This window comes from Peromyscus eremicus, chromosome 17 (assembly GCF_949786415.1).
Source record: "Peromyscus eremicus chromosome 17, PerEre_H2_v1, whole genome shotgun sequence".
Lineage (NCBI taxonomy): Eukaryota > Metazoa > Chordata > Mammalia > Rodentia > Cricetidae > Peromyscus > Peromyscus eremicus.
Genome location: NC_081433.1, coordinates 17,353,705 through 17,381,565, shown reverse-complemented (window position 1 = coordinate 17,381,565; position 27,861 = coordinate 17,353,705). Strand labels below are relative to the sequence as shown.

The 27,861-nt window shown below is 47.0% G+C and overlaps 3 protein-coding genes across 3 annotated transcripts in view; 2 read left to right on the top strand and 1 right to left on the bottom strand.

The window, feature by feature from the left end:
• Positions 1-1,224: 1,224 nt before the first annotated feature.
• Htra4 (HtrA serine peptidase 4) lies at positions 1,225-12,908 on the top strand. The gene is made up of 9 exons (XM_059244636.1): positions 1,225-1,708; positions 2,078-2,177; positions 2,930-3,134; positions 4,696-4,890; positions 5,288-5,320; positions 7,212-7,326; positions 7,686-7,743; positions 8,113-8,208; positions 12,063-12,908. The coding sequence occupies exons 1-9, from the start codon at positions 1,225-1,227 to the stop codon at positions 12,226-12,228; spliced, it is 1,452 nt and encodes a 483-aa protein (XP_059100619.1). The 3' UTR covers positions 12,229-12,908.
• A 1,381-nt stretch (positions 12,909-14,289) lies between these two features.
• Positions 14,290-19,163, bottom strand: Tm2d2 (TM2 domain containing 2). Its single transcript, XM_059244637.1, has 4 exons — positions 18,825-19,163; positions 18,310-18,397; positions 16,495-16,610; positions 14,290-14,975 (listed from the first exon to the last, which is right to left on the bottom strand). The coding sequence occupies exons 1-4, from the start codon at positions 19,046-19,048 to the stop codon at positions 14,762-14,764; spliced, it is 642 nt and encodes a 213-aa protein (XP_059100620.1). The 5' UTR covers positions 19,049-19,163; the 3' UTR covers positions 14,290-14,761.
• A 396-nt stretch (positions 19,164-19,559) lies between these two features.
• The window catches only part of Adam9 (ADAM metallopeptidase domain 9), a 79,060-nt gene continuing 70,758 nt past the window's right edge, over positions 19,560-27,861 (top strand). Inside the window, exon 1 of the mRNA XM_059244264.1 lies at positions 19,560-19,755. Coding sequence (XP_059100247.1) covers positions 19,659-19,755 — 97 coding nt within the window. The 5' untranslated portion in view covers positions 19,560-19,658. The remainder of the gene's footprint in view (positions 19,756-27,861) is intronic.

Below are 27,861 nucleotides of genomic sequence, written 5' to 3'. Positions count from 1 at the left end.
GTGTGATGCAGTGTGGGTTTGTAGTTAAGCAAATGTTGTGGATAAATCAGAAGGGGTTTCTGAATTATAAAAGGTACTACTTTTTTTTGGGAGGGGGGACAAAAGCAGTCTCGTGGGTTGGGTTGGGTCCCTCTACAAGGCTTCTGAGGAAGTGTTCTCGGCACCTGAAAAACTCATCATCCATTAGCCTCGAGAAGTTTGATGGACTCGCTTACCAAGGTCAGGTGATGGCAGAAATTCTGTGCCTTTCTCATTCTGTGAACCCTGATGAGGATATGGAAGACCACAGCCAGAGAGGGACCTCAGGACAAGGCAGTGGAATGACACCCCTACCCCCAAGTAGAATGCTGAGCTCCCGGGGAAGATTTAAGGTCCAGCCTCTTAGTTTACTGGAAGAAAACTGGTTTTGTTTCCTCCTTTTTAGAATATAAATGTGTTTTCTTCGGGACTAAAGTGACTCTCTGAATAACAGATCAGTTGTTGAGCGGCGAATTTGATGTTTTCAGTGTTAACCAAATAAACAGTCACCTGGTAGCCAATGGCAGCACTTTGGAAATTGAGGTTCCTATGTCACCTCTTTAACTTTGAAAAAAAATTTTTTTTCCTCTAAAATCTGTTTTCCTCAGTCTCCCGTTTTCTCTGTGTGTTATTGCCTGCCGGAGTCAGTTACAGTCACTCATACCAGGTAGGCTCTGAATAAAGTAAATGTTTGGCGAAAACCCACAGCGTGACCCCCTTGCTCCTGTTTATGAAGGTGTGGCATGCCCCGTTTGAGCTGTGAAACACACCTCCGAAAGCACTGAGCTGAGTGCATGGAAACTCCAGCTTTTGAGGCTGTGTGATTTCCTAATTGGTATGTAGCAAAACGTCATTTTCTAAAACGGTTCGGTTGCTTGTTTTTGTAATAAAAACATGTGAAACATGAAATCTGGTTGTTTGTTTTCCTGGTCAGATCTCGTGGCCGTGGGTGGGTGGTCACGTTTGTCACCTGCCCCGTGACTGGTTTCAGAGCAGACCCTCCCTTCACAGCTTACGGGTGGGTGGCATGGGTGGTAGGTAATGTGTGTGTGTGTGCAGAAGTGAGCCAGATGCTGTCCTTTATAAAGTCTGGAGGCTGGCAGAGGCCGCACCCAGGCCAAGAAAAAAGTGTGGCTCATTTTAGGCCAGTTGTGAATCCCGAGCGGAGTAACTGGAAAAGTAGACTCCAGGAGGGCAGGGTGCACGATGAGCTCCCAGCCGCTCTGCGCTGTGTGGGCACAGTTTCTCCTGCTGTGGCTGCTGCTGCCAGCCGTGCCTGTGCCCTGGGCGGAGGCCAGGAGGTCCAGAGTCTCGATGCCCTGCCCCGAGGTCTGCGATGCCACGCGCTGCCCGCCACTGCCCACCTGCTCGGCCGGCACGGCGCCGGTGCCCGACCGCTGCGGCTGCTGCCGCGTGTGCGCCGCCGCGGAGGGTCAGGAGTGTGGCGGGGCGCGGGGCCGGCCGTGCCTCTCGGGGCTGCGCTGCGGGGCCCCATTCTCCCGGGAGCCTGCGGGGGGCGCATGGCTGGGCACCTGCGGCTGCGTGGAGGGCGTGGAGGGCGCGGCGGTGTGCGGCAGCGACGGGCGCACCTACCCCAGTCTGTGCGCGCTCCGTAAGGAGAACAGAGCGGCGCGCCAGCGGGGCTCGCCCCCGGCCGTGCCCGTGCAGAAGGGAGGCTGCGGGGACCCAGGTGAGCGAGGCGTGGGGCACCCCCCCCCCCCCACCGCCCCAACCCAAACCCATCCTAAGAAGATGAAGTGGGTGCTCTTGATTCGCGCGCTCGCTCGCAGGGTCGGCCCTCCTTCGCCAGCTCCAGGGATTCAACCTGTCGTGGTGATTCCCGGTATTCTTGCTTGGTTAATGCGCTCCCTACTAGTTGGCACTGGGGTTCTTTCTCCTTTTCTTCCCCTTGGTATAACAGGCCGGGTGCTTTCATCTCCTAGCCTGGAGAACCTGCGGGGGAAGGGGGACGGGGAGATGCTGGGGAACTTTGAGATGTGACACCTGCATCCAGGGAGCAAGGATCCCACTGCCCTCACGGTGGACCGTTTGTTCACAGGGCCCAGAAGTGCCGGGCGGCTCCGAAGGAAGTACAACTTTATCGCAGCGGTGGTGGAGAAGGTGGCGCCATCTGTGGTTCACTTGCAGATATTCCGCAGGTGAAGGTCACACTGAGGGCCAACGACCCCACCTGATAGTGTTGATTGTTCATTAAAAATCGCTGTGAGGAAACCCAGGTTCAAAGAGTTGGCTGGGGTAGAGCTGGGCCGTAGAGCTCGTGCGGAGCACGCGGGGACCTCAGGTTCCAGCCTAGTACCCGGAGAAAAGTTGTTAAGAGTTATTTCGCTAAAAAGCAAAGAGCCAAGCACAAGGATTCTGGCTTCTAGCTACATCCATGCACGCTGGTGGCTGGTGTTTCTCTCTCCCACATACCCTACAAGCAAAACTTAAGGCTGATTGTAGGAGCTAGTCAGCATTTGGTGATCTGTGTAGCCCTAGCTGTCACGTGAGTGCAAGGAAACCCGGATCGACAGAAAATTAATTTGATCTGTTAGTTAACGCCAGTTAGTAGAGGAACCTAAGAGCTAGATTTTGACACCGTGGCAGTAGTGTGAGCCTGTACAGTGTTAGCACCAGGTTTGGCCTCTTCACAGTGAATGACCCACAGGTGACCCGATTTGAAGAAGGAAGTAGTCCCTGGACCCAGCTCTGAGTTGTGTTCAAGAGAGATGGCCAGGACATGCTAGTGTGGCTCTCATATGCACGGAGAGGATGGAAGTGGAAAGGACCATGCTTGGGAAAACTCCTGGAGATATGGTTGATAAATGCAAGGCTTCCTGGGACTCACAAACAATGGCTGGATTCCCCGGTTCCTGTCCTATGCTCATACTATTGCCTTGTTCCGGGACAGATCACCTCTCACCAACAAGGAAATCCCTGCCTCCAGTGGCTCTGGGTTCATAGTGTCTGAGGATGGGCTCATCATCACCAATGCCCACGTCCTCACCAACCACCAGAGGATCCAGGTGGAGCTCCAGAATGGGGCCCAGTATGAAGCCACTGTCAAAGACATCGACCATAAACTGGATCTCGCGCTGATTAAGATCGAGCCCAATGTGAGTAGTTGAGAACTAAGTCCGAGTCTGCACGTTTGGCGATTTCCCAGTTTATTTGCTGATATTTTCTTTTGTATTCCTTCACCATGCCTTTTCTTTGTATGTAGTGCATGGTTTTCTTCTCCCCCTCCACCCCCCTGGTGTCCCAGGCTTCTTTTTTTTTAAAGAACAAAGTGATGAGTGATGTGGAGAATAAAACCTAGAGTATCCCTGAACCTCACATTCCCTCAGCCACGCCCTTTACACTTCTGCCCCCTATCTGTTGTTCCCCTCCTCAGTAAATGAAGAACTCAATCCCCAAAGCTGCTGTGGTACAGACCCCAGCTTCTCTCCTACCTCCTTTGCTCTACCCCGACCCCTGGGCAGGGCGGGTGACGTGTTTGGAATGTGGAGGAGAACCCAGAGTCGGGGCAGGGAAGGGGGGAAAGGCTCAACCACGAGAAAAGGGATGGCAGGGCAGGGTGAAGTCCGGACCCCTACAGCCTGGGGTACCAACGGGGACCGGTACGGAGGAAAGGACACAGCCCCCCTACCCCCCCCCCCCCCAAGGAAGGGACCCTGCAGCTTCATGCTCTGTCCTTTGGGAGCAGTCAGTGCTTGATTATCTGCTTACAGAGCCAGGCTGGACCACACCCCCCCTCCAGCCAAGGCTGCTCTGTGATGAACCTGATCTGTTGCAGGGTTTCAAATTTCAGAGACAAACTCTCCATGTTCCCACTCACTCCGTTCTTTTTTTTTTTTTTTTTTTTTTTTTTTTTTTTTTTTTTTTGAGACAGGGTTTCTCTGTGTAGTTTTGGTGCCCGTCCTGGATCTCATTCTGCAGATCAGGCTGGCCTCGAACTCACAGAGACCCCCCTGCCTCTGTCTCCCGAGTGCTGGGATTAAAGGCGTGCACCACCACCGCCTGGCTTGTTAGAAATCCTGGACCTCAGACCCGCCCAGGTCTCCCAGAACTTGCATTTTGATAAGCTCCTGGGGGTTTTATGTACACGGTACAGTTTGAGAAGTGCTATTCTGGGTGATCTGTAGCCTGTTTGTGACTTCACTCTGACGATAAAGGTCTGAGCTGGAATGGTGCGAAGTGACTGGCTGATGCCAGACATTTCACTGGTCATTTATTAATAGTAATTTCTATATAACTTCGATTTACAACTTTTTTTATTTTTAGTGATGTATACTTGTGTATGTGCCTGTGTGAGTGAGTGCAAGGTGCCCATGGAGGCTGGAAGAGGAAGTTGTATTCCTGGAGCGGGAGTTAGAGGTGGTTGTCAACTGCCCAGCATGGGTGTTGGGAACCAAACTTGCATCCTCTGGAAGAGCAGTACATGCTCTTGACCTCTAAGCCACCTCTCTAGCAGCTGGAACTATAAGTTTCAGTCTTAGAGATGATCTCAATTATCTTAATAAAAGGGGAGTTTAACGGTGGAACCTGAATCTGAGAAAGAAGGAAGACAAAGCCCTGTGCGGGAGGACGCTGGTTCGGGCCAGTGCCACCGGTCAGCAGGTCCTGGTTGACTGTGCTCTTCTTTTCCGTTTCTTTGCTCCACGCCCCCACGTGCAGACTGACCTTCCTGTGTTGCTGCTGGGAAGATCATCGGATCTCCGGGCCGGAGAGTTTGTGGTGGCTTTGGGCAGCCCGTTTTCTCTGCAGGACACGGTGACTGCGGGGATTGTCAGCACCACACAGAGAGGCGGCAAAGAGCTGGGGCTGAAGGATTCAGACATAGACTATATCCAGACAGATGCCATCATTAATGTAAGTCACCGGGAGTCTGCTCCCAGCCCAGAAGGTAGTGCTAGGTTGGAGTGAGAAGAGAACTTTGGAGTGATCTCTTTTCCCTTTGGTCTTTTGAGGGTTCTCAGAGGTCATCCCTAAGGGAGGGCTGGAGTGCCCTGTGGCTAGAGCCGAACGTTGGATATAACTAGCACCCACACTTGGGGCTTGTTGCAGAGGTCACTGCTGTGATACAGTGTGGGGTCCTTTTGCTTTGCCCTGTACCCACACTGACTTTAGGATTGGGAGGGTAAGGGGCATGATTTTGCCTGCCTTGGGGAAGCAGGATGCTCTGGTAAAACTCATTAGGAACTATGTATAAATGCTGTGGAGAGATGCTTCTGTTTGCTAACTGATGCCTTTCTCAACTTGTCTTTAGAACGGGAATTCTGGGGGGCCGTTGGTGAACTTGGTAAGTGGCCCTTTTTCGGATGCTTCATATTTCTTTTTAACTTTAAACATGTTTCAAAACCTGTGATGCAGACTTGGGAACCACTGTCACGGAGAGATTAAGGAAGATGCTTTTTGTTCTTGGGTCTTAAGTAAATGGTTAGGGAACATTCTGGAGCCTGTGATGGATTTATCCTGTTGATGGGTGCTCTCCTGTCACCAAGAACACCAGGGCCCTGGCTGCAGCCTACTTCAAAATTGTCCTCTTTTTTTGTTTTTTTCGAGACAGGGTTTCTCTGTGTAGTCCTGGCTGTCCTGGAACTCACTCCGTAGCTCGGGCTGGCTCGAACTCACAGAGACCCGCCTGCCTCTGCCTCCCGAGTGCTGGGATTAAAGGCGTGCGCCACCACCGCCTGGCAAAAGTTTTCCTCTTTTACGTGTTTTCTGTTGCCATTGGTTACCAAAAAAGCTCAGACTTCTGCCAAAGACCAGCTGTGCCGTGTCATGTGCATCTGGGACCCCCGTTCTTTTGTATATGAATTATTCCTCATCTAACAACACTGATGGTTTAACGCAGTCTATCCAGGTTCTTAGCCTTCTTCCCACTCAGAGATGACAGAAAAGCCATAACCAGGATCCATTTGTTCTGCCGTGTATTTCATTCTCTGATGTATGTTTGTTTTTCAAGACAGGGTTTCTCTGTGTAGCCCTGACTGTCCTGGTACTCGCTCTGTAGACCAGGCTGGCCTTGAACTCACAGAGCTCCACTTGCCTCCGGAGTGCTGGGATTAACAGCGTGAACCACCAGTGCCCGGCCTGTATTTTATTCTTAATCAGTGCCTCTCCTGGTGATGCCGAAGCTTCTGCTTGCTCACCTACACGTAGCAGCAGGAATACAGTACCCCTAGAGCTCGGTGCTTTGAGCTTTCCTCCCATTTCCTTTTCAACATCCTCCCCCACCTTAGTTCTGGGATGGAACCCAGGGCCTTGCACATGCTGGGCAAGCACTTTACCACTGGGCTACAGCATTGGTCGACAGCACGATTACTACTCGCAGCCCTGTGTGTGATTTTTTTGTGTGTGCCCATCTTCCCAGTTACACAGCGACTTCACAGAACAGGGTGGAATATAGAATGGCAGGCTGTACTCCAGAATTGTTAAGTTGCCATCTGTATTTTAATATGACCAGGAATACCATTTCTCTGGTTCTGGATGCCTAACAATGGCTAAGGAATGGCGAAGGGCAAGGACAAGAGAATGTTTTCTACTTCCCAGCACCAGTTTAGCTGACCCCGGTTCACAAAGGTCAACCGGTTTCTGAGGAACAGGTCTACTGAAGTATTGCTGATTCGCAACAATCTAACAGCTTTTGTCTTTTCTTGTTTATTTGTAGCATCCTTTAAGTAATAAACGGGCGAATGCTTCTTGTGGGTTTTTTGTTTGTTTGTTTTTTCTTTTTTGAGACAGGGTCTCCTGTAGCCCCATTTAATATGTAGCTGAGGATGACCTTGAACTCCTAATTTTCAATTTGGGGGATACATGCCACTTTGGTATCTTGTGTTCTTATTTGTACCAAGATGTAAACTGTAGCTCACCTTTAAAAATTAATGTCCTTTACTAACATAAGAATGAGCTAGGGAATAATATGTACTCCATAGTAGCCTTGACTTTTTGAATGTGAAAAAAGTGTAACTTTTGGATCCGTAAAGTGCCTCTTCCTTCCCCCGGGCATGCTAATTGCCTTGGAAGACATCTGTTTCTCCCTAACGAAGGAAGCAGATTTCCCCTCACCCTCCTGTTTTGACCCTATGAGATTAGTTTTACTCTGCTCTGCTGGTCCTGATGTTTCGTGGTTCTGTTTGCGGAACAACTTAACGTTGAGTAACGTCCTCGAGTTTCTCCTTCCTTGCTAGGATGGAGATGTGATTGGCATAAACACGCTGAAGGTGACTGCGGGAATCTCCTTTGCAATTCCCTCCGATCGGATCAGACAGTTCCTGGCCGACTATCACGAGCGCCAGTTGAAAGGTGAAGGAAGTTGGGGGGATTTGGCCCTCCTGTTTATCATGCTCACTCCCACCGTGTTCGGAGCTTGACTTCTTTATGGTGTTGAGGTACTGGGTCTCAGATCTGGCACCCGCTGGGTAACCATATCGGAGTCACTGAGCACGAAGCTAAATATGAGACATGCGCAGAAATGCTGGTGTTGTACAGTACAGAAACGAACCCACTGACTGGAGATGCCGTGTGTTGACCACAGATGTTCTCTGAAGCAGATCATATACAAGGCCAGATGTTCTAACAAGAGATTCTGGGATTTAGGTGTCTCTTAAGCTGTGTCAAATGGAAACGTGCTGTGTGTTACACATCATGACTTTCCTTTCCAGGAAAGGCCCCTTCACAGAAGAAATACCTGGGTCTTCGAATGTTGCCCCTCACTCTGAAGTAAGCACTGGGTAACTATGGCTCAGAGGTACAAACCCTCACTGGGCAGTCTTACAAAGCAAACAAAAGCATCTGGACAGCAGGAAGGGGACCTTGTGACCATAGGCTCTGCTGCAGGGCCGTGTCTCCCTCTGCCAGTACCAGTCATTCATTCTAGTTGGGCTAAATCATATCCAGAGATGGCCTAGAGGAGGGAACGGCACACAGCAGGGGTGCCTTGTGATTGGCTGGGTGGGATTTTCCTGGGTGTCTGCCAGTCTCCAACTGAAGAGATGGGGAAAGAGATAGGCTGTGTGCCTCCCGAGCGGGCAAGTCTTTTCCTAGACCTCAGGGGATCGTGGCGTTTGCTAACCTTCATACTGTTCCCAGCCTCCTGCAAGAAATGAAGAGGCAAGATCCAGATTTCCCTGATGTGAGTTCTGGAGTTTTTGTGTACGAAGTGATCCAAGGGACTGCTGCTGCAAGGTAAGTGAGGCGCCTCAGCTCAGCCTGCTCTGCTGTTTCTAGGCATGCGCCATGCTAAGCTCGGAGCAGTCAGGCTGGAGCACCAGCATCAGGGTCACGGCCTATACACGCTGTCCGCTGTGCTCTGGCCGGCGGGCGTGACTCAGTAACTCAATTTAAAATTGTATTTGGTTTAAATGGACGCAAATGAAAACAACAAAACCACCAGCAACAGGGCAAACCATTTCCTTATTTCCCTTTTTCTCTTCAGAAGGATGGCATTTTGTGTCTTTATTGCCCTGGGTGAGCCATGAGAGCACAGTGGCAGACTGGGTGTGTACTATGTGTGGATTTCAAAGGCTTATGGGAACGTACAAAATGTTTGTCAAAATTTCAAAATATTTATTCTGTGTTAAAATGACATAATTCTAGATTTATAGCATTAAATAAGATGCACCATTAAGGGTAATTTTATCTGATTTTTTTTAAAGGTGACTACTCTAAAATTTACAGTGATATGTGCAGCTTGTATTTCATTTATATCGAACAGTGCTGATAGGGGCTCAGGGTCATAGCCTAGGTTAAAATTAATTTTGCTGAGAATTACCAAATTAAACCCCTCTCCCTTTTTCTGGGTAAGCTAAGCTGTACGCTAGCTCCTAAACATATTTTTTTAAAATATTATTCGTTATTACTTAGTAACTAAGTTTTATGTTAAGTTATAATGCCTTACATATTAGTTTTAGAATTTGCTGTATGTTTTCATGTGTATGTGCACGTGTGTGCATGTGTGGAAGGCAGAGATAGATGCTGAGTGTCCTCACTGAACCTGGAGCTCAGTAATTGGGCTACGCGGGCTGTCCCCAGAGTTTTAGGGATCCGCTGGTCTCTGCCTTCCCAGTGCTGGGATCTCAGGCATGTGGCACTGTGTTCAGCTTTTTTTTTTTTTTTTTAAATATGCATGCTGGGAATCCAAACCGTCTTCACGCTTGTGTGGCAAGCACTTTACCCTCTGAATCTTTCCCAGATCTTTACTTTGAATTTTGGAGACATGGCCTAGCTGTGTAGCCCAGGCTAGCCTGGAATTTGTAACCCTCTTGCTTCTGCTTCCTGAATGCTAGGATTATAGGCATGGGCCGCAATGTCCCAGTCATTCAGTTATTAATAACCATTAACTAACGAAAAATGATGGGAACAGTTCAGTAATTACTAGTTAATGAGAATGGGAAGGATTAATCAACTAAGCGAGGCTCATAGGGGCTCACAGAGACTGAAATGACAATCACGGACCCTGCATGGGTCTGAGCTGGGTCCTCTGCGGATAAATTATGGTTGTGTAGCTGGGTGTTCTTGTGGGACTCCTGACAGTGGGAGTGAGGGGTGAAAAAGAAAGAAAAAAGACCAGGAGGGATTCAGGGTGCTCTGTCTTGGTGCGCTGTGGGTCTTCTGAAGCCCCTTCCCTGAGGTCTGCATGGCAGTACAAACTGCCGACGCCTGTACTTCTAGATCAAACAGCCGTGGAAGGAAGGTTCAGCTGCTGTCTCCAGCTTTGCTGTAGACTATTTACTAGCAGGGAGAGGCAGCTTCTTTGGCAAATGTTGCTCTCCTGGGCTCTGCCCTTTCTTACCGCGCTCACTGTTTGTTTTTCAAGGGCTCAGCCATCTGCTTAGACACTGGCAACTCTGTTAGACCCGGAAGAACTCATAGGTACCAGCAGTTTAGCTAAGTATCTGGTCTCCCGCTGCTAGATTTGGCATGTTCTAAGCTCTTCTAGACTCTCTGGGTCCCTGCCATGCCGTGCCCCTCCCCCAACTCCTTATTTTTAACTTCTGATCCAAGGCCAGGGAGGTACACTCAGCTCTGTAAGTGGTTCTCAGAGTGTGGTGTGCCGTCAGTGGCAGCATCAGTAGCCAGACAGAGAGGCAGGGTCCGAGCTCCATCCCTGAATCGGACCCCACCCTACCCCGTCCCGTGCTGGTCTTGAACTCTGGATTCTCCTGACTTCCCAAGTGCTGGGGTTAGCTGTGTCCACTTCCTCCTTTCTTGCTTTCTGGAGTTCACGGCCAGGGCCTTGTGTGCGCTGAACACCCGTTCTACCACTAGACTACATCCCCAGGAGGGTCTTCATCTTTAACAAGGTTCTCAGATGGGTAGTCACATGCACGTCGACGTGAGGATTAGTGCTGTAAGTCTCTGGCAGCCCGACAGCCATCCTTGCTGGCTTTCATCTGCTTATATTTAATAACTGCTAATAATTACAAACAGCAGCTGGCACTTAGGAAACATTTATTCTGAGGAACCAAAGTGTTTTTTTTTTTTTTTTTTTACACAAGTTGTTTGAGGAGTCTTATGACAGAGTCCTTGTTTTTAAGGGGAAGCAGCTGTGTTGAGTTCCACAGAGGTCAGAGAGGAGGTGTGCACCCTGGCTTAATTCCTTGACAATCCCCACTTTGTAGTTACTCTCCTTTCCATGAGGCAGAGTTGACCTAGTGGCAAGAAGATGGGTTTTCAAGTCCGAAAGACACAGGATCAAATCCCGCTTTCGTCTCTTGGAAGTTCTGAGGCATGGGGAAAGTCACTTACCCTGCGTGAGCCAACTACACAGCAGACCCCATGGCACAGCACCGGCGCTTTCTTGCTCCGTTGCCCTGCTCACGACTGCCGAGTCACCTTCCTTCCACTGTCCTTGTTCCTAAGGACTTCTTGCATGTGGCTTTACCCTGCCTTCTCTTCATGCCCCACTGCGTTACCTCCCCCCCCCCCCCCCCCCCCCGATGCTGGCCAATGAACTAAGACCAAGTACATGCTAAACATACCCTACACCACTTAGCTATACCCCAAGCTCCTCATATTTTTCAAACCGCACATATCTTGGTAATCTGCTCACGTCATTTTTTTCTTGAGCTCCGCATTTTCCTTAAATAGTATCTTCTGGAGTCACTGAATTTGATGTCCCCTTTTTAGCCCATTCTTACCTTTACATAACCAACCAGCCTGTCCATGTTTTTTGCACTTTGCTTTTGGAACTGGAGTTTGTATCTAGAATATATATTCTGCATGAGGTCAATGTGTTGATTGAACAGAACTATAGCCTTGAGTCAGAGCTGTAAACATCTGGACTTGGAAGCTTGAGTGGCTTTTGATTTACTAGAAGCAGAACATCTGGAACACACAGCAGCACATCATGATCCAGTTCCAGAAACCATGGGATGGGCTGTTCAGTCAGACTCATCAGAGGACAACTTCCTGGGGGAAAAACACTGTCTGGGCTTGGCACTCTTGCCAGTGAATTTAGTAATGTCTGAAGTTAACATAGGACAGAGAGGAAGAGAAATCAGAAGCTAAACTGTCCATTCCAAATGAAATCCAATGCATGTAAGGACTCAGCTTCTCCCAGATTTCTCCCAGGGTATTGATATTATTGGAAACACAGAGGACCCTCCTCCAGCTGGCTTCACGACACATTCCAATAGCCCTCACAGTTGGAGGGATAGTCCTACCTTCTTGGTTCATATGTCTAATGGTCAGCAAAACAGCAGGGCAGTGTGTGACTCTGTGTGTGTGTGTGTGTGTGTGTGTGTGTGTGTGTGTGTGTGTGTGTGTGTGTGTATGCGGGAGTGTTAGGGAGGAATCAGACAGACAAACAACACACCCCAAATGGGAATGAGTAGAACTCTTCTAATGCTTTCATTAATCTCTATTTTTGTTTTTCAAGACAGGGTTTCTCTGTGTAGCCCTGGCTGTCCTGGAACTCGCTCTGTAGACCAGGCTGACCTGGAACTCAGAGATCCGCCTGCCTCTGCCTCCTGTGTGCTGGGATTAAAGGCATATGCCATCACTGCCCGGCTTCATCATCTTTTCTTTTCCTTTCTCAGCTCGGGGTTGAGAGACCATGATGTAATTGTCAGCATAAATGGGCAACCTGTCACCACCACAACTGATGTCATTGAAGCTGTTAAGGACAATGACTTTCTCTCCATTGTTGTGCGTCGAGGAAGTCAAACTTTGTTTCTGACAGTGGAACCTGAAATAATCAATTAAGTATCTTACTTTGAAAAACTGGCTCGCAAAACCAGTTATATACCTGGTTTGTATCGAAGACGTGCCAAAGATGGCAGGGGCTTTAGGATACCAAGAAAAATGGATGCTTTGAATGCATGCACACATGTTTACACACACACACACACACACACACACACACACACACACACACTCACTCATGGATCTTGAGGTTGAGGGTATTCTTCTGCTGCAAAAAACAAAGAAACAAACCAACCAATCAAAAACCAAAACCTTTCTAAGCCAAGTGGAAGCAGCCATGGTGGTCTGATAAAATTTAAAGACAGAAAATCGGAAAACAGGCAATTCCTAACTGAATCTTGGCAGGATTCTTTAGTAACCTCCTATATAGACACGAACTGCTATGTCACATACATGTATACATAATCCACCTTCCAAATATTAAGAGTCTGAACCTGGAGTCAAAAGGCAATCACGTTTTAAATAATCTTTGTATATTCAGTTTTCCAGGTTGTATCACATTTCTGGCCAGGGATTGTGGGTAGAAAAGTCATCAATCACAAGACAGATTGAAACTGATGACACTGGATTATAACACAGGAATATTATTCTCAAAATGATCATTTTAGCAGTAGAAACAGTTTTGGTCCTCCAGTGTCTCAGAGAACAGCCTCTTCCATTAAAACAGTTTTTGAACCATTTATAGACTTCCTTTTTACGCAGCTTCTTTCTTTTAATGGAGCTTATAAACACTCAGAGATTTTACATAGTGAGCTGACCCATGGCTTAGTTTAGTTTAGGTAAGATTTTTAGTTACTGTTTCCTAGACTTGGGAGGGTGCTGGGGACCAAACCTTGGGACCAGTACACATTAGATAAGGGCTTGCTCATCATTGAGCCTTCCAGAATATTTTAAAAATACGGCACACCTGGATCTCCTTAAAGTCCATGTAAAGCTTGATTTGTCTATTTTTAAGGTCTAATTTCTTCGCAATTCATCTAAAAATATAGCCTTAGTGTGTAGACATTATGAACTGACTCTTCCAATTGTTATTGTTGTAAGCAGGGTTACGGTTAGTGTAGTTTTTCAAAGCCTTCACAGTTGCCATCTTTAGTAATGTGAGAACAGTGATATCATCAAGGGTGCTGGGGCAGGAACTTTTAAGGAGAGTTCTACAAAACGATGCTCTGTTTCCAGGACTAATTTTACCTGAACTTTGTTGGCCTTTGCGTCAGTTTTCATGTATGGGAATGAACGTCGAGTAGTTCTACCGTTTCTAGAATCCATGGCTGGTGGAAGAGCGGGCCTGACAGTCATGTTATATTTACCAGTTCTTTTTAAGATTTGGAAGGCACTATCATTCAGAACCTTTCCTCTTCTTCCCAGTGCCTGGGAATTCAGACACCCTGACCGGCTCTAACACTGCAGCACACTGGGAAAACCTTTACTGTCACGCTTGTGTGGACAGAATGGGTTTCCTCCTCCTCTCCTAAGACATCCCGATTCGACCCTCGCAGTCAGGATGTCTTCTAAGTAGGCATACATTTCCTCCCCCCCCTAAGAGCATGGGGTTCCTCATTTTTTCTCACCTAATTATGCAGGAAAGTGTTATAGTTACTTGTATAAAACCGTTTTTCCTTTTGAAGACATGTCACTCTGTAGCCCAGGCTGTCTTCGGACTCACAGAGATCTGCCTGCCTCCGCCTCCTGAGTGCTGAATGTAAAGGGTACTCCAGCCTATAGTCTTTTTAAATCAGCCTCTAATATATGGGGCCTGTACTTTAGAGGCTGATTAAAATTAGAAAATACTAATTTTAGGTAGGACAACTCTGTTAACTCATACATGTCAACCAGTGTCGGATTTCAAAACACAATTGGAATGAAGAAATTCCTGTCTCTAGAACATTCCAACAGTCCACAGTCAGGCTTAACAGGGCAGTAGTATTAGACTTGTTATGACCAAGCGCCAGACAACCTTAAGGAGGACCCCGCATACTCAAACTATAACTTTCATTTTAAATGCTCACCCTTCGGCAAAAACAGTTTTTGAGTTTCATTCTCTATTGAAAATACACAGCAAGCTAGGTTTTAAAACTTTATTCTGCACTTTCAAGTCACAGAGTCAGAATTTTGGTGTGTATTAAAATCCGCAATCATTTCTATGTCACCTGGAGATTTCTCATTGGCACAGTTTCTGACCTGTGCTTGGAAATTCAGGGTCGCAAAAGGCTGTGCATGGATAAACATGCATTTGGTTTATCCTGTTGGGTCCCCCTGCTCCAAATGGCTCAAGATCCAGCCACACAGACACGGAGCACTGAAAATGATCTGGGTAGAAGTCACTGTCTTTGATATTCTGTACATGAAGAAAGGGACGACTGGATTCCCCAAAACACTGCTTGTCATTCCTGGTCTGCAAGGTAAGATCTGGGTTGAAAATTCAGCCCGAACTTCAAAGAGGACAGTGATGTCCAGAGGAGAATTTGGAGCTTGTGGTAACTAGCCAGGCAGCCGGGCACGTGTTTTCCTTGCTGGCACAGGACAGCGGCAGTCTTTAGTAGACAGTGCACCAGTTGCTGCCGTCACTAGGCATCAGCCCTCCAGTGATGAGCAAAATGAGGTCCACAAACCACCAGATCCCAAGTCCCCCCAGCGTCAGCAGCTTCCCGACGGCTGTGCCGGTATGTCCCAGGCAGAAGCGATCGACGCCGAAACACCCCAAGAAGAAGGAGTAGAGCAACGTGGTTATGAAGTAGTGTCCCGTGTACCTGGGTAGAGGGAGGGAGATGATGTGCCTCATGAGAACTGACTGGGCCATAACGGAAGTGCAGCAACCACTGGCTGTGGTGCCGAGGCCTCTCAGCCTGCTTGGGTTCAGGTGTGGCTACGAGGTAGGCGGGGTGGTGGGGATACAAAGAGCCTGGGGGGTGGCAGGAAACAAGCCGAACAGATAGCTTATTACATTCATGGGTCCTAGATAGGAGGCGGGGCTGGAAGGAGAACTTGATTGTCAGGAGATAGGGGTAAGGGTAGGTCCAGGTCGCAACCTTGGCAGGAAAGGCAAGGCAGGATAGATCAGCAATTTAGGGCTGGCTTCTTGAATAATCTCAGCAGCTTTAAGCTACATTCAGCATGGGCCCCAGTGGCCTGATACATTACCCTGGGGTGGTTAAGGCAAAGGAGGTGTCTCCTGGGGTGTACTACTGCTAGATGGCTCGGGACATGAATCTGCATAATAAGGACATGCTGATTAGGTCCTTTGCTAACACTGTGAATTTTCTAGTCTTGGAATGGGCAGTCTCTCCCCAGAGACATTAAAAAAAAAAAGTTAACTATAGTCTAATAGACTCTTGTAAGCACCTCCCCATCTCTAGTTGCTCTAGGGTCTCAAAAAAGTACTTGCTAAGATATGAAGGGACTTTAAGAACAAAAAGGGGCCTGGGGAGATGGCTCAGTGGTTAAGAGCTCAAAGAGGAGCCAAGTTTTGTTCTCATCAGTGACACCAGGTGACTCACAACCACTTGGAGCAGATGCTCTGTTGGCCTTCGGAAGGCACAAACCTACACTCACACACACAAAAGTAAAAAACAGACTTCGCCGAGTTAGACAGGCCCACTGCATCACAGACTGTGGTAGCAGAGAAATCTGGGGGCCTGAGGCTCTGCCAAAGGAAACATTGTTTCCTTAACAGCCCTGGCTTCATGTACCTTTTATCTGCTGACCAATCTTTATGCCTCATTGAGAACACCTGACTGCAGGTACCAACATCACTACCCATCACCAAGGCTCCTTTCATGTGCTAACAGTCTAAAGTAGATTCTGTATGTGTTGGGAGAATTTACACTGCACTTCTTTAGGATCAGGTGATTTCAGTTGAGGAACCCCCAAATTTCGTGCAAAACCTGGTTCCAGAAGTCCTAAGGCAGTTTTCACAGGCTGGTTGCAGGTTGGGAGTTCTGAAGCTCCATCATTTGGCCCAGGGCCTGCAAGCTGAGGCTGAGGGGCAGACTGAAAGACTCAGAACCCACAACTTCTGCTCCTAGCTGTTGCAATCACATTGCCTCACTCAGCAGGCTGCACACAGGAGGAAGCACATGCATTCTTTCATACTTCAAAGAAAAGGTCACACCAGCTGGTACCTCCATCCAAGTACCCATTACCCCCTTTCAAAGTAACAGTTTGAGCTAGGGTGTTATTAGGCTCATTAGCAGGACACTTGCTTAGCAGGGGTACTGGGTTCAAACCCCAGTACCACACACGCAGTACAACAATGAAAGTAAAACTTACTTTATACAAGGCTTATTCTCTCGTAGAAAGGTCCGGGGGCTGGCACACTCAATTCCATCCAGGGCTCTGCACTGGACTGAAGTGTGTTCCACATCACTGTAGGCCTGACCCCCAAACTGTGGAGGAAGTAACACACATACATGCATATTCACTGATAAAAGCTGCTGCAGTACTGTAACAATTCTAGCAAGACTGGGGAAAGCTCTCAAAAGCACGGAATGCAGGGATGACTTTAGGTGACTTAGTAGTCTGTTCTAAGTGTCCACTGCTTTAAATAAACCTTTCTCCTCCATGACTGGCTTCTTCAAAACAAAACACTTAACTGCAGAGAGGTACACAATGCTTGAGTTATCTTGTACTTACAGGCACATAATGTAGCATTTTTTGGAATGGGAATTGAGATGTCAATGCACATCAAGACATCTGTGGTAGATTTACCGTAAATGAACAAAATTAGAAAATGATTCAGACTATCATCTGACCGAGGACTTCACTTAGGTCATGCATGGTTATAGGTTTCTGTGGTCTACCCCTAGTGTAAGTTTAAGTTCGAGCAAAAACGGTCAGAACCAGGGTATTGCCCTTTGCTTAATTCAATTCCGACAGAGAAAGTAGAGCCACACGGTGTCACTTGTACCTTGTTATTGCTTTCCTATCCTTACCCTCGTGCCCCTCAGAGTGAGACGGGAGAACAAGAATGCTCACTTCTCACACCTCTCGAGTCCTGCCAGTCCTTAAGGACTGCTGACTGAGGGAGCGTTTCAATCTTGTGACAGGCTAAGTTCAGCTTTTAATTAAAATAATCAAAATTAAGCCACCCCTATGCGGTGTTAGTCAAGCTTTTACCAATTACCAATAAAACGAAACTTCAATGTATTTAAAGTATTTCTCTACATTCAATTAAGAGCCATCCCCTTGGTTGTGGTATTATAAAGTTTATTCCTTTGTGTCTGAAGTGATAAAACAATGTTTTTTCACAACTCAGCACCAGGTTGGACCCTGCATTATAACACAGCGGTGAGTCCATAGTGCAAAGGCGGTACATGAATTTCTTAAGTGTGAGTTGGGCACAGTGATGCGTATCTATATCCTAGCCCTAGGAGGCTCAATCAGTGGGCTCATGAGTCTAAGGCTCACTTGGGCCATATAGCAACACCTTCTCTTAAAAACAAAACAAAAACAGACAAACCAAAACAACAAAACTGAAACCAAACCAAACCAAAATGCAATGGGTTTTGAGAGACTAAGTAGGTACACTCACTTTAGGGATACTGATGGCTTCTCTCCAGGCTGAGAGGCTGCTGCTACCAAAGGCTTCTCTGGAATGCTTTATCCTCAAACAAAAACATTACCGACACTACCCCACTACTTCCTAAGGGCATGGTGCAACCTGCTTGTCATCACCAGCACGAGGACCTTGCTCCAAGTGCATGCCGGGTAACCAAGAAAGCCCAGTTCAGCACCAGCTTTCCAAAGCTCACAGCCCTTTTTCGTTGTTCTTCTAAGAGAGGGCATGCTTTGAAAGGACAGGTGACATTTTAGCTTCCATTTGTTAATTTCAACGGCCAAAGGCACCAATACAGGTTGGTCTTTGCACTTGGGCACAGTCATTGGTGGTTCCCCGGGAAAGCAAATGTACTCTTCAGCCACTACAACCTTGGTCATGCTGGACATTTGCAGCAACAGTTATACGGATGGAGTTCTAAAAAAAAAAAAAACAAAAACCAAAACTCTCTGTATGCCCCTTACTCCTCTGTAACAGCACTCGGCCATGCTTCCCATGAAGAGCGAATGTACAACAAACAAAAACCTCACCTTGAGACAACCATAACCAAGCTCCTGGGACGCAGTTGCATTTCCAACGTGATCCACTGGGGCATCACAATCTACAAACTCGTCGGGTCTGCAAATCATTAAGACCATCATCAGCCCCCTTTTACCAATTGCTACGTGAATGCACGTAATCCCTCTACCCTTCCCTCTGCTGTATTGGGGAGTGTACGCGCTAGGAATGCTATCTACCACTGAGCTACATCTGCAGCCCTTTCAATTTCTTTATTTTGGGACAAATTGCCCAGGCTTGCTGGCTGGCGGGCCTTGAACTCATCCTGAAACCAAGGCAGGAGAAAGGGTGCAGGAAGTGAAAGGATTCTACAGTCTACGCCACTCCTTCCCATATCTACCACTAACATACCAGGCTTTCCGCAGCGGCAGGGGAGTTGAGAGGCAGGCACCTATCACCTCCCCAAGGAGGAAGCAGCCTTCCCTTCCCTGGCCTCCCCACACCCACCACCTAGCGGGGCCCGATCCCCCACGATCCCGTAGCTTACAGGTAAGAGCAAAGGATGACCGGAGAGTGGGGATCGCTGTATTCCCAGGTCGGGGGTGCGGGACCCTCGGGGTGAGCGGCGCCTGAGGGTGTGAGATCCACTTCGGCCGTGGCGTTAAACGAATGGCTCCGAGAGACACAGTGCAGCAGCAGCAGGTTCCCCAGCAGCAAGGCCGCCTGGCCGCAAAGCAATAGGTAACTCACAGGGCAGCCCCCCAGCACCATCTTCCCGGGCCGGTCCCAGAGACCTGGCCTAAAAACAAAGCCAGGCCGCCACGGCCGAACCGAGCCCGGCGCTGTCAGGCCTCCCTCTCTGCGTCGGCACGCAGCTCGCCGCCACACAGCCAACCGGTGCTCAGCTCGACGCCCCGCCCCGCCGCGGCGGCCAATCAGAAGCGGCTAGAGGAAGGGCGGGGTGGAGCCGGTGCTTCGCCCCGCCCTCCAGCCGACCCTCGGCTGGACGCTGCACGGAAAGGGGCGGGGCTTCTCTTAACCCCGCCCTCCTGCAGCCTCTCCTACGCTTTCCCGACCCAGCGGCGCGGGCGGAGGGGCGGGACGGACCGGCGCGATCGGGAGCCGCCGGCGTGGTGTAGGCCGTCCTCTCCCCCGGCAGACTGTGTTTTCCTTACGTCTGGAGCGAGCGTGGTGGTGGAGGGGGCGGGCCGGGAGCGGGGAGGGGGGGGGTGCTGCGTCAGTGCCGCGCGCGTGCTCGCCGTGGGCGCGCGCCCCGCCAGCCAGCCAGCCAGCCCCCGGGGGCCCCCGCGAGGTTGCAAGGATGACCGAAGGGGCGGAGGCGGCGGCCGCGCGTTGAGCGGAACCTGCAGAAGCCCTCGCTATGGGGCCGCGCGCGCTCTCGCCCCCTGCCTCTCTGCGACTAAGGTGGCTGCTGGCGTGTGGCCTGCTGGGCCCGGTCCTCGATGCCGGGCGGCCAGGTGGGTGTCGGGGGAACGGTGTTCGGGGAGCGCCGCGTCCCGGGCTGGCTGCTCCCCGAGTGTCCGGTGGTGCGAGCTGCGAGGTGGACCCCAGGCTCCCGACGCTCCTAGCCGCGCTGCCCCGGAGCCCGGCGGCCGGCTGCACCGTGGCCGTGCGCTCGCCGCTCCCGGGCTGGGGCTAGCACTTGGCGGGTGGAGGGGCTGTCACTGGCCCTGGACTGGGAGCTGGAACTTTTGCTTCGGTCTATCAGAATTTGAGATTTGACGTTCATTGTCTTAGCGGACTCACCAGTTGAGATTCTGGTGGAGGAGAAGGCGGGTATTCCTTGGGCCGTTTTTGTTGTAGTAAGAATACTTAGAAAAAAAAAAAAAGAATAAACGAAAAGCTACATTTCTAGAGCCTGTTGTTCAGTCTTTCTAAATCCGGACAAAGAATCTCTGCTCTGTTTAACCCAGGGGATTATCGGAAAGAACAGTCATGTCGACCAATACATTTGAATTGTGAAACTTCCCGTAAATATGCAAGATATTTATATTGGAGATGATGAAATGGGGTGGAAACACACCATCAACCCACTGGTTTCTTTCTGGAAATAAGTTATTTATTTTGTCTTTTGTATTAAATATTGTTTGCATGACTGAGTTATTTCTACTAGCGCCGGGAATGCGATGGACAATGGAAGGCTTTACTAATAAATTCTTGCCTTCAAAGGTGATGAGTGAAGATTTGAATGCAGGACCGCTGACTTTCGCGAAACTGGTTACATTGTTCCTTCCCTTTGGCTTTCTTTTAAATTAAGTTAGCTTTCTGCGGTGTGGAGATGTCGGCGTTCAGAATACTGAAAAATTTCGAGCAGGGTGCTTCCAGAGGGGTTCTGATGAGGACGACCTCTCCTGCTGTCCTAGGTGGTTAACACGATCGACAGGAAAGGATGTAAAGTTGTAGTAATCTCTAACTTAGTGTGCTTGTCAGTGTAAACCAGACTCTATTTTCAGCTCATGTGTGTGTTTGTGATTCCACATGTGCGTAAAAATGAATGGAAATATCTTTATGCTCTTCAGTTGTGGCTGCTCACTTAGGCATGAGTATCCACCTTAAAAGTCTATCCAACATTTATCAGACACTGGGTAAATACCGTCCCTGATGTTTTTGGAGGACCAAGGGTGGCCATGTGCACTAAGATATGTGAGAGATGTTGAGGTTTTTTTTTTTTTTTTTTTTTAGAAAGTTCTCTTTTGAACTGGTGAAAAAATTTCAAGTTAGCAGGGGAGGGATCCATTATAAACATAGGAAGTTTTTTGTTTTTTGTTTTTTTCTTTCCTCAAGAGTAAGTGGGTGAGAAAGAGAATAGCTTGTTAGGAGACAGTGAAAGTGTTAATGTGTGTAATGTGTGGTTAGGTAGCATGTGTGAAAGTGAGATAGGGAAGGGAAAGTGTAGGTGAGACCTTGTGTGGCAAGCTAAGGAGTCCCATTTACCCTGTAGATCGGTTCGGGAAATGAAGATTTTTAAGTAGTATGACAATCAGCTTTTCGGTTCAAACATTGACAACATAATGGAGGGCAGACTCCGGGAGGGAGAGGCTGGAGGTCGCCAGCCAAGTTTTGAGGTGTTGGCAAGGGAGTGAGTGCGGTGAGTCAACTCGAATTTCCTGAACTGAATGATCTTCCCAAATCAGCTGAGTTTTTGGAATACAGGATGTTTAAAACATGAACCGAAACATCCACACATGAGTTATGTTGGAAGCTAAGCTGGTTTCTGTAGGATTTTTAACGGTTGCTGGTAACATTGTACCCATGAGGAAATAGAGACTAATTTTAAAATAGTGGATTCAAATAATTAAAAACAAACAAAAAAACCAAACCTAGGGTCAACAGATGTAAGGAAATCAGACATGTTTGAAACCTCAATGTCTTTTCTTATGTAATGTACTAAATTCAGTATGTAAACTAGAAACGATTTCTTTTAGAAACTCTGCTATCCTGAAGAAGCTGAGTTTGAAAGCTTACTCAGGGTGAATAACTAGAAAATGAAGTAGATATAATAGTAGGAACTTAGGCCCACATCGACCTCGTTTTTCGATGTCAGCAGATTTCTAAACATAGTTTTAAAAATTAGTATCTAAAATAATGGGTTTCATTATGATGGTTTCATGCATGTTTATCATTGTACATTTTATCTCCTGACTCATTATCTTCTCATGGTCTCCCTATCATAGGCCCTTTCAACTTTCATGTCACATATATGGGATACATATATATTAATCTAGATTTCACATAGGAGAGAAAACATTTATCTTTCAGGATCTGGTTTACTTCAGTTAACATGATAGTTTCCAATGCTACCTGTTTTCCTCCTGAGATACTTTTGTTCTTGATGGCTGAATGGAATTCCACCGTGCATATGTGCAACCATTTTCTTTATTCATTTAAATGTTGGTGAGCATCTAGTCTAATTTTTTTTTGTTTGTTTTTCAAGACAGGGTTTCTCTGTGTAGCTTTGGAGCCTGTCCTGGAACTCACTGTGTAGACCAGGCTGGCCTGGAACTCAGAGAGATCTGCCTGCCTCTGTCTCCTGAGTGCTGGGATTAAAGGCGTGTGCCACCATCACCCGGCTCATCTAGGCTAATTTTGTATTTTAGAAATAACAGATTAAAACTGATATATTTGTGTTATATAAGGACATGTAGTCTTACAGATTTAAAGATGGTTTGGTTTCTAAACTCCTAAGTAAAAAATGAAAACATTCATAGTTGATATGTACAAAATTATTTTCTGGTCTTTGAAAACTAGTTTTATATTTTACCTTACCAAATTTGGTTTTGTATGTCTTCTTTTTTTGTTTTTTTTTCAAGACAGTATCTCACTATGTAGCTTCTGGCTGCCCTGAAACTCACTGTGTAGACCAGGCTGGCCTCGAACTCAGTCGGTGAATGTCCCAGAGCGCCGTTGAGTCCCTGCTTCCTGCTGTCCCCACAACAGTTTCTCCCTACAGAGTTGTCTTCTCAGGGTCAGGGTGGCCTCACCGAAGGTCAGATTGTACTATCGTGTTTGCATGTGAGACTGTTTTCATTTTGTGATGGAAAATGGGATCGGCTGCAGTCTGATCATTTCCCCTAGGTGAGCGTATGTGGGACACTGGAGTCTTTTTAATTTTTGAGAATTTCATTCAGTGAGTTTTGAATATACTCGCCCCCATCTCACCCTCTAACTCCTACGGGACTCGCCTCCTGTTTCCCTGTTCTCTCCCGATTTCCTGTCTGGTGGCACATCTTTTAAGAGTGAGTCAGGAGGAGGAGAATGGATGAGAACACATTGTAAGGACTCATGAAGATGCCAAGATGAAACTTGTTACTTTGTACTCCAACTCCCAAGACTAATATTCAAAAAAGGACCAAGGAAGCTAGCCTGAGAAATTCATGTCATTTGTTTAGGCATCACATCCCTCTACCCACTCCCCCTCCCCCCTCCTCTCCCCTCCCCTCTCCCCACCCCTCCCCCTCCCCTCCCTCTTTCCTCTCCTCTCCCTGTCCCTCCCCTCCCCTCTCCCGCTCCCCTCCCCCTCCCCTGCCCTGCCCTCCCCTCCTCTCCCATATCTTTTCTTTTCTCTCCCCTCCCTCCCCCTCCCTTTCTTTTTTGGGACAGAGTTACTTTTTATACCCCTGGCTGGCTCCCAACTCACAGAGATCTCCCTGCCTCTGCCCCCAGAGAGCTGGTAGTCAGTTTTGAAGTATGCTGTTGTGTTTGGGTTCTCCTTTATCTTGACTTACTGCTCAGTCTTATGATGAATTTAAAAAAAAGCATCACTACAAACATGCTATATTGTAGGACAAACTCCACTTCCAAATATGTTTTTTTCCCCCTTTGATACGTTGTTCTTGTAATGAGATTTTTCATAGTTTAACTCACATCAGCATGACTCTCCCCTCCCCTTTTTTAGTAGAACCCCAGGCAGGCAGAGCCCGCTCACTCCTCTTTAACCTTGTGGCACAGTCAAAGACTGTCACGCTCTTGACCTAAAATTTCAAACCCTAGTTTGGGGAGGGGAATTTGGTGTTGCTGATAAAAATGTTTGAGGGTCCTGCAGATTTGTGGAAAAGATGTTAATTGTTAAAAAGCAGGTTCACTTTAAGGGAGGGAGCTGGGGGGGGGGGAGGGAGGGAGGGAGAGAGAGAGAGAGAGAGAGAGAGAGAGAGAGAGAGAGAGAGAGAGAGATATGTAAGGCTCACAGGAGGCTGTTGACTCACTTACAGTATCTGGGGAGGAAGTGTCTGCCTCGGTTTCAACAATTTAAATCCCTTTCTGGAGGAACTGAAATTCTTAAGAGCATTACATTTTCTAAATGATTGGCGTTTTCCCAATGGGGTACTTCAAGACAGAAATAGCATTTTGTTTTCTCATTTGGGGACAGGATCTTTGATATATAACCCAGCACGAACATTCTCTTTTTAAAGCTAGGTAAATAATGAAGTCCACGTCTTACGGACGTGTGACAGTCTGGAACACGGCAGCAGAAACGGCAGTGAACGTGCCCGTGAGGGAGATAGTCGCTGAAGTGCATTGATTTGGGATTGGCCCTGAGACTGGAGTGAGAGGCGAGGTTGCAAGTGCACTTAGCATTTGATTACAGTCATTTGCCTTCAGGAGTACTGGAGACAACAGATTACTCACTCAGCCTGAACACGGAGGGTTATCTTGTACAGTGAAGTCCATAAAGGTGGCTATTTGTTTAGGTAATAAGCGGGGAGGGAAGGAGAAAGGCTCTGCTGGTTTGGCATACCCCTTTTGTTTGTCCTGCAATTAGGTAGAATTCTTTGGAAGATATTTTTTTTCTGCCACGCAGCCGCTTCAACTTCTCCGAAATGCATTAAAAGACCCGAGGAGTCAGAGGAGGCAAGAAGAGCTACTACTCTTTCACTGACTCGGTTTTGGACCTTCAAGTCCCTGGTTCAACTTTGATTCTTCTTCAGTTCATGTCCCCCACTGTCCTTATTTTTAACAGTGTGCATCTTCCGTCAGATTCTAATATCAAAGTTCGGATACCCCACAGTATCTTAAGATTTTTCCTTTTATTGAGAACTGTGTCTTTCTCCCTGGTGTTTGGCGTTTTAATTTTTAAAAAACTTTTGAGACGGGCTCTGACTGTAGGCCTGGTTGTCCTGGAACTCTCTCTGCAGACCAGCCTGGCTTCTAACTCTTAGAGATTTACTGCCTCCGCCTCCTGAGTACTAGGATTAAAGGCTTATACCAGGACACCTGGCATCCCCAGTGGTTTTTAATTGGAGGCAATATTGCACACTACATCTGCAGGCTTACGGGACACTTCGGTGGGCAGAGCTAGCTTTGCTGGCATCTGGAGAGTGGAGTCTGGGGTGCTGTTAGTCACGCCTACACGGCACAGGATGACCCACAGCCAAGGATGTTCCAGCTAGTGTTACGAAGGTTAAAATGCATTTCCTTTACAGTAAAAATGAGAGAAACGGTATTTTGGTTCCCATGGGAAACATAGATTAGAGGAATTAGGGAAAATCCATGGCAGGGAATGAGCAGGAGATAAGAAAAAAGAAACCAGAGATAAGAAAGGAATTTTGAAAAAAAAAAAGGAACGAGGAGTCCTTTGCAGTTAGTTTGTGTTCTTTTGAAATAATACAGGTTCCGAAGCTTTGTACATGGCTTTCTGTGCATGGTTTGATGCAGAAGGTGGATCCTTGGGTTTTTGAAAGAAGTCAGTGTCAGAGTAAGAACTCATAAATACAGAAGTGCTATAATTTTGAAAGCTTAAAAAGCCACAAATGATTGTGACATTTGTTTTACAAAACAAAAAAAAATTATTTTAAAATGGGAACCAGCGAAAGAATATTCTAGGATATATATATATATATATATTTTTTTCTATAATATATATTTTCAATAGTACATTTTCTGACATGGGTCCCAACTGACAAAAGATATAGAATTATATATACATTATATATATAATATATATTTGTTGTTGTTTTGTTTTGTTTTTGAGACAGGGTCTCACTGTGTAGCTCTGGCTGTTCCGGAAATCAATGTAGCCCAGGCTGGCCTTAAACTCACAGAGCCCTGCTTGCCTCTGCCTCCCAAGTGCTGGAATTAAAGACGTGCGCTACCATGCCCGGCCTACTTTCTATTCTTGTATTTAGCTCTTATTATCCCCTGTACCCATCAAGGTAAAAGATTCCCTAGAAGACAGAGCACTTGGCTTTTCCTGGCCCAGAGTAGGTGGATGACCTTATAAAGTCACGTAATGTGTTTCAGATAGAGAACTCTGGAAACATCTGCCTGCCCATTAGAACTGCAAATTTTGTCTTCTTGAAGTGTTTCATGTTTTTCCTCTCTGTGAAGTTCACCTCTGAATTGTAGTGAATATGGTTTAATTTAGTTGCCTGTGGTTGGGTCTCCTGTGACAGTGATCTGTGCCTATATATGTTCCTATCTGTAGAGGATTACTTCAACTTTTTCTTTGAAATAATGAGTCACAGCAGGAAGTTGGAGAAAGATATGCCATTTTTTTTTTCTCTTTTAGTTAGGCCTCTAGCTCAGGCTGGCTTCAAACTTGTTTTGTGGCTGAAGCTGACCTTGAACTGTGGCCTTACTGTACCCACCTCCCCTGGGTACTGGGATTATAGGCTTGTCCCGCCCACCTGGCTTTAGGCTAGTTTACTTAAAGTAAATTCTTTGAAAATTTCATACAAAGTATTTTGATCATATTCCCTCCAAATTCCTCCCATATCCACCCCCACTTTCTTATCCACCCCCCCTCAACTTTTTGTCATCTTTTTCTGGAATATAGTTTACTTTTGATCATACAGAATTTATTGCCCAACTACATACAGTATTGCATTTATCTTGCCACACCCCCAGAGTGACTGTTCTAGCCAGAGGACAGGTCACTGATGTAGGAGGAAGCTTTTAAGGGTACTGTTTAAACATATGTTTTAGGAATTTGAGAAGATCGGGGTCATTGAAGGGCTTAGTCTAGGTGAAGGAATAGTCACCAACCTCAGTTCATTTAGGATTATGGGTGTTTCTGCCTAGTAGATAGTGTATCAAAAGGTTTTATTTTTTTGTTTTCTGACATGGTTCCCAGTCAACAAAATATCTGGAAGATAGCCAATCGTGGTATGAGCTAAAATGCCTAAGAGACTGATGGAGAACAGTTGGAAAACTCTTTGTATAATGTGTATTGGATCTGACATAACTTATGTTTTCCTGTTGGTGTCTTTGAAATCCCAAGCTACGAACAGTTTTTTATACAGTGTCCACTTGGAAAAAGTTAGATGCAATTCTTCATCCAGATCTCTATGTGAGAAGGCTGAGGGACATGGGCAGTTAATGTGAATGAGATGCGGATGGCATCGGAGGAGGGTGGTGTTTGGCCCAAGTGGAAGGCCAGCCTGTACTTCAGAGGTGAGGCCGTGAGGGCCGCTCATTCGTGAGCCTTTCCTTGGTGTACAACTCCCAGGGTTGATCCCTGGCTTCTGGAAAAGACATTAGAAATGGTGACAGGCAGAGATGCTGGGTAACCAGGTTCAGACTTGAGCAGGTGAGCCTTAGTTTTGCGAAGAAAGCATTTATTCCTTTTTTTTTTTTTTTTTTTTTTTAACTTCAAAGAACAACACAGTGGAGGTAACATACACGTCACTGCAGAAAACAGCTTAGCCAATGCAGATACACACTGCAGGAAATATACTTCTTACTGCTTCCTGACCCTGCCTCACATGGAAAATACATTAAACAGATTGGTTCACTGGTTTATGCTATTTACGTGTTCATGACATTTTAGAGTCACAGTTTACAGTCTATAAATGCAGTATTGCATCTTAAAATTACCCGTAGTTGTGTGCAGTCGGGGAGGTCAGAGTATAACTTTTGGGAGTTAGTTCTCACCTTCCACCATGTGGGTTCCAGGAATCAACTCAGGTTGTCAGGCTGGGCAGCAAGTCTTTTACCAGCTGAACCATCTGGCCAGCCCAAGTACAGTATTTTGTAATTATAATTGTATGCAGCAGAAGTTTTAGTTTTTTTCATCCATGCTTGTAGGTAACCACTTAATTATATTATTATAGAAGTTTTTAAACATA

What these genes read in the sequence shown, in the direction of transcription:
- Htra4 (XM_059244636.1), top strand. Translation starts at nt 1,225, where the DNA reads ATGAGCTCCCAGCCGCTCTGCGCTGTGTGGGCACAGTTTCTCCTGCTG. An exon ending in TGATTAAGATCGAGCCCAAT is followed by an intron (nt 3,135 to 4,695) that starts GTGAGTAGTTGA and finishes CCCCACGTGCAG; the next exon opens with ACTGACCTTCCTGTGTTGCT. An exon ending in CAAGGGACTGCTGCTGCAAG is followed by an intron (nt 8,209 to 12,062) that starts GTAAGTGAGGCG and finishes TTCCTTTCTCAG; the next exon opens with CTCGGGGTTGAGAGACCATG.
- Tm2d2 (XM_059244637.1), bottom strand. Translation starts at nt 19,048, where the DNA reads ATGGTGCTGGGGGGCTGCCCTGTGAGTTACCTATTGCTTTGCGGCCAG. An exon ending in GTCATCCTTTGCTCTTACCT is followed by an intron (nt 18,398 to 18,824) that starts GTAAGCTACGGG and finishes AATGATTTGCAG; the next exon opens with ACCCGACGAGTTTGTAGATT. An exon ending in GAGAATAAGCCTTGTATAAA is followed by an intron (nt 14,976 to 16,494) that starts GTAAGTTTTACT and finishes CCCTCTACCCAG; the next exon opens with GTACACGGGACACTACTTCA.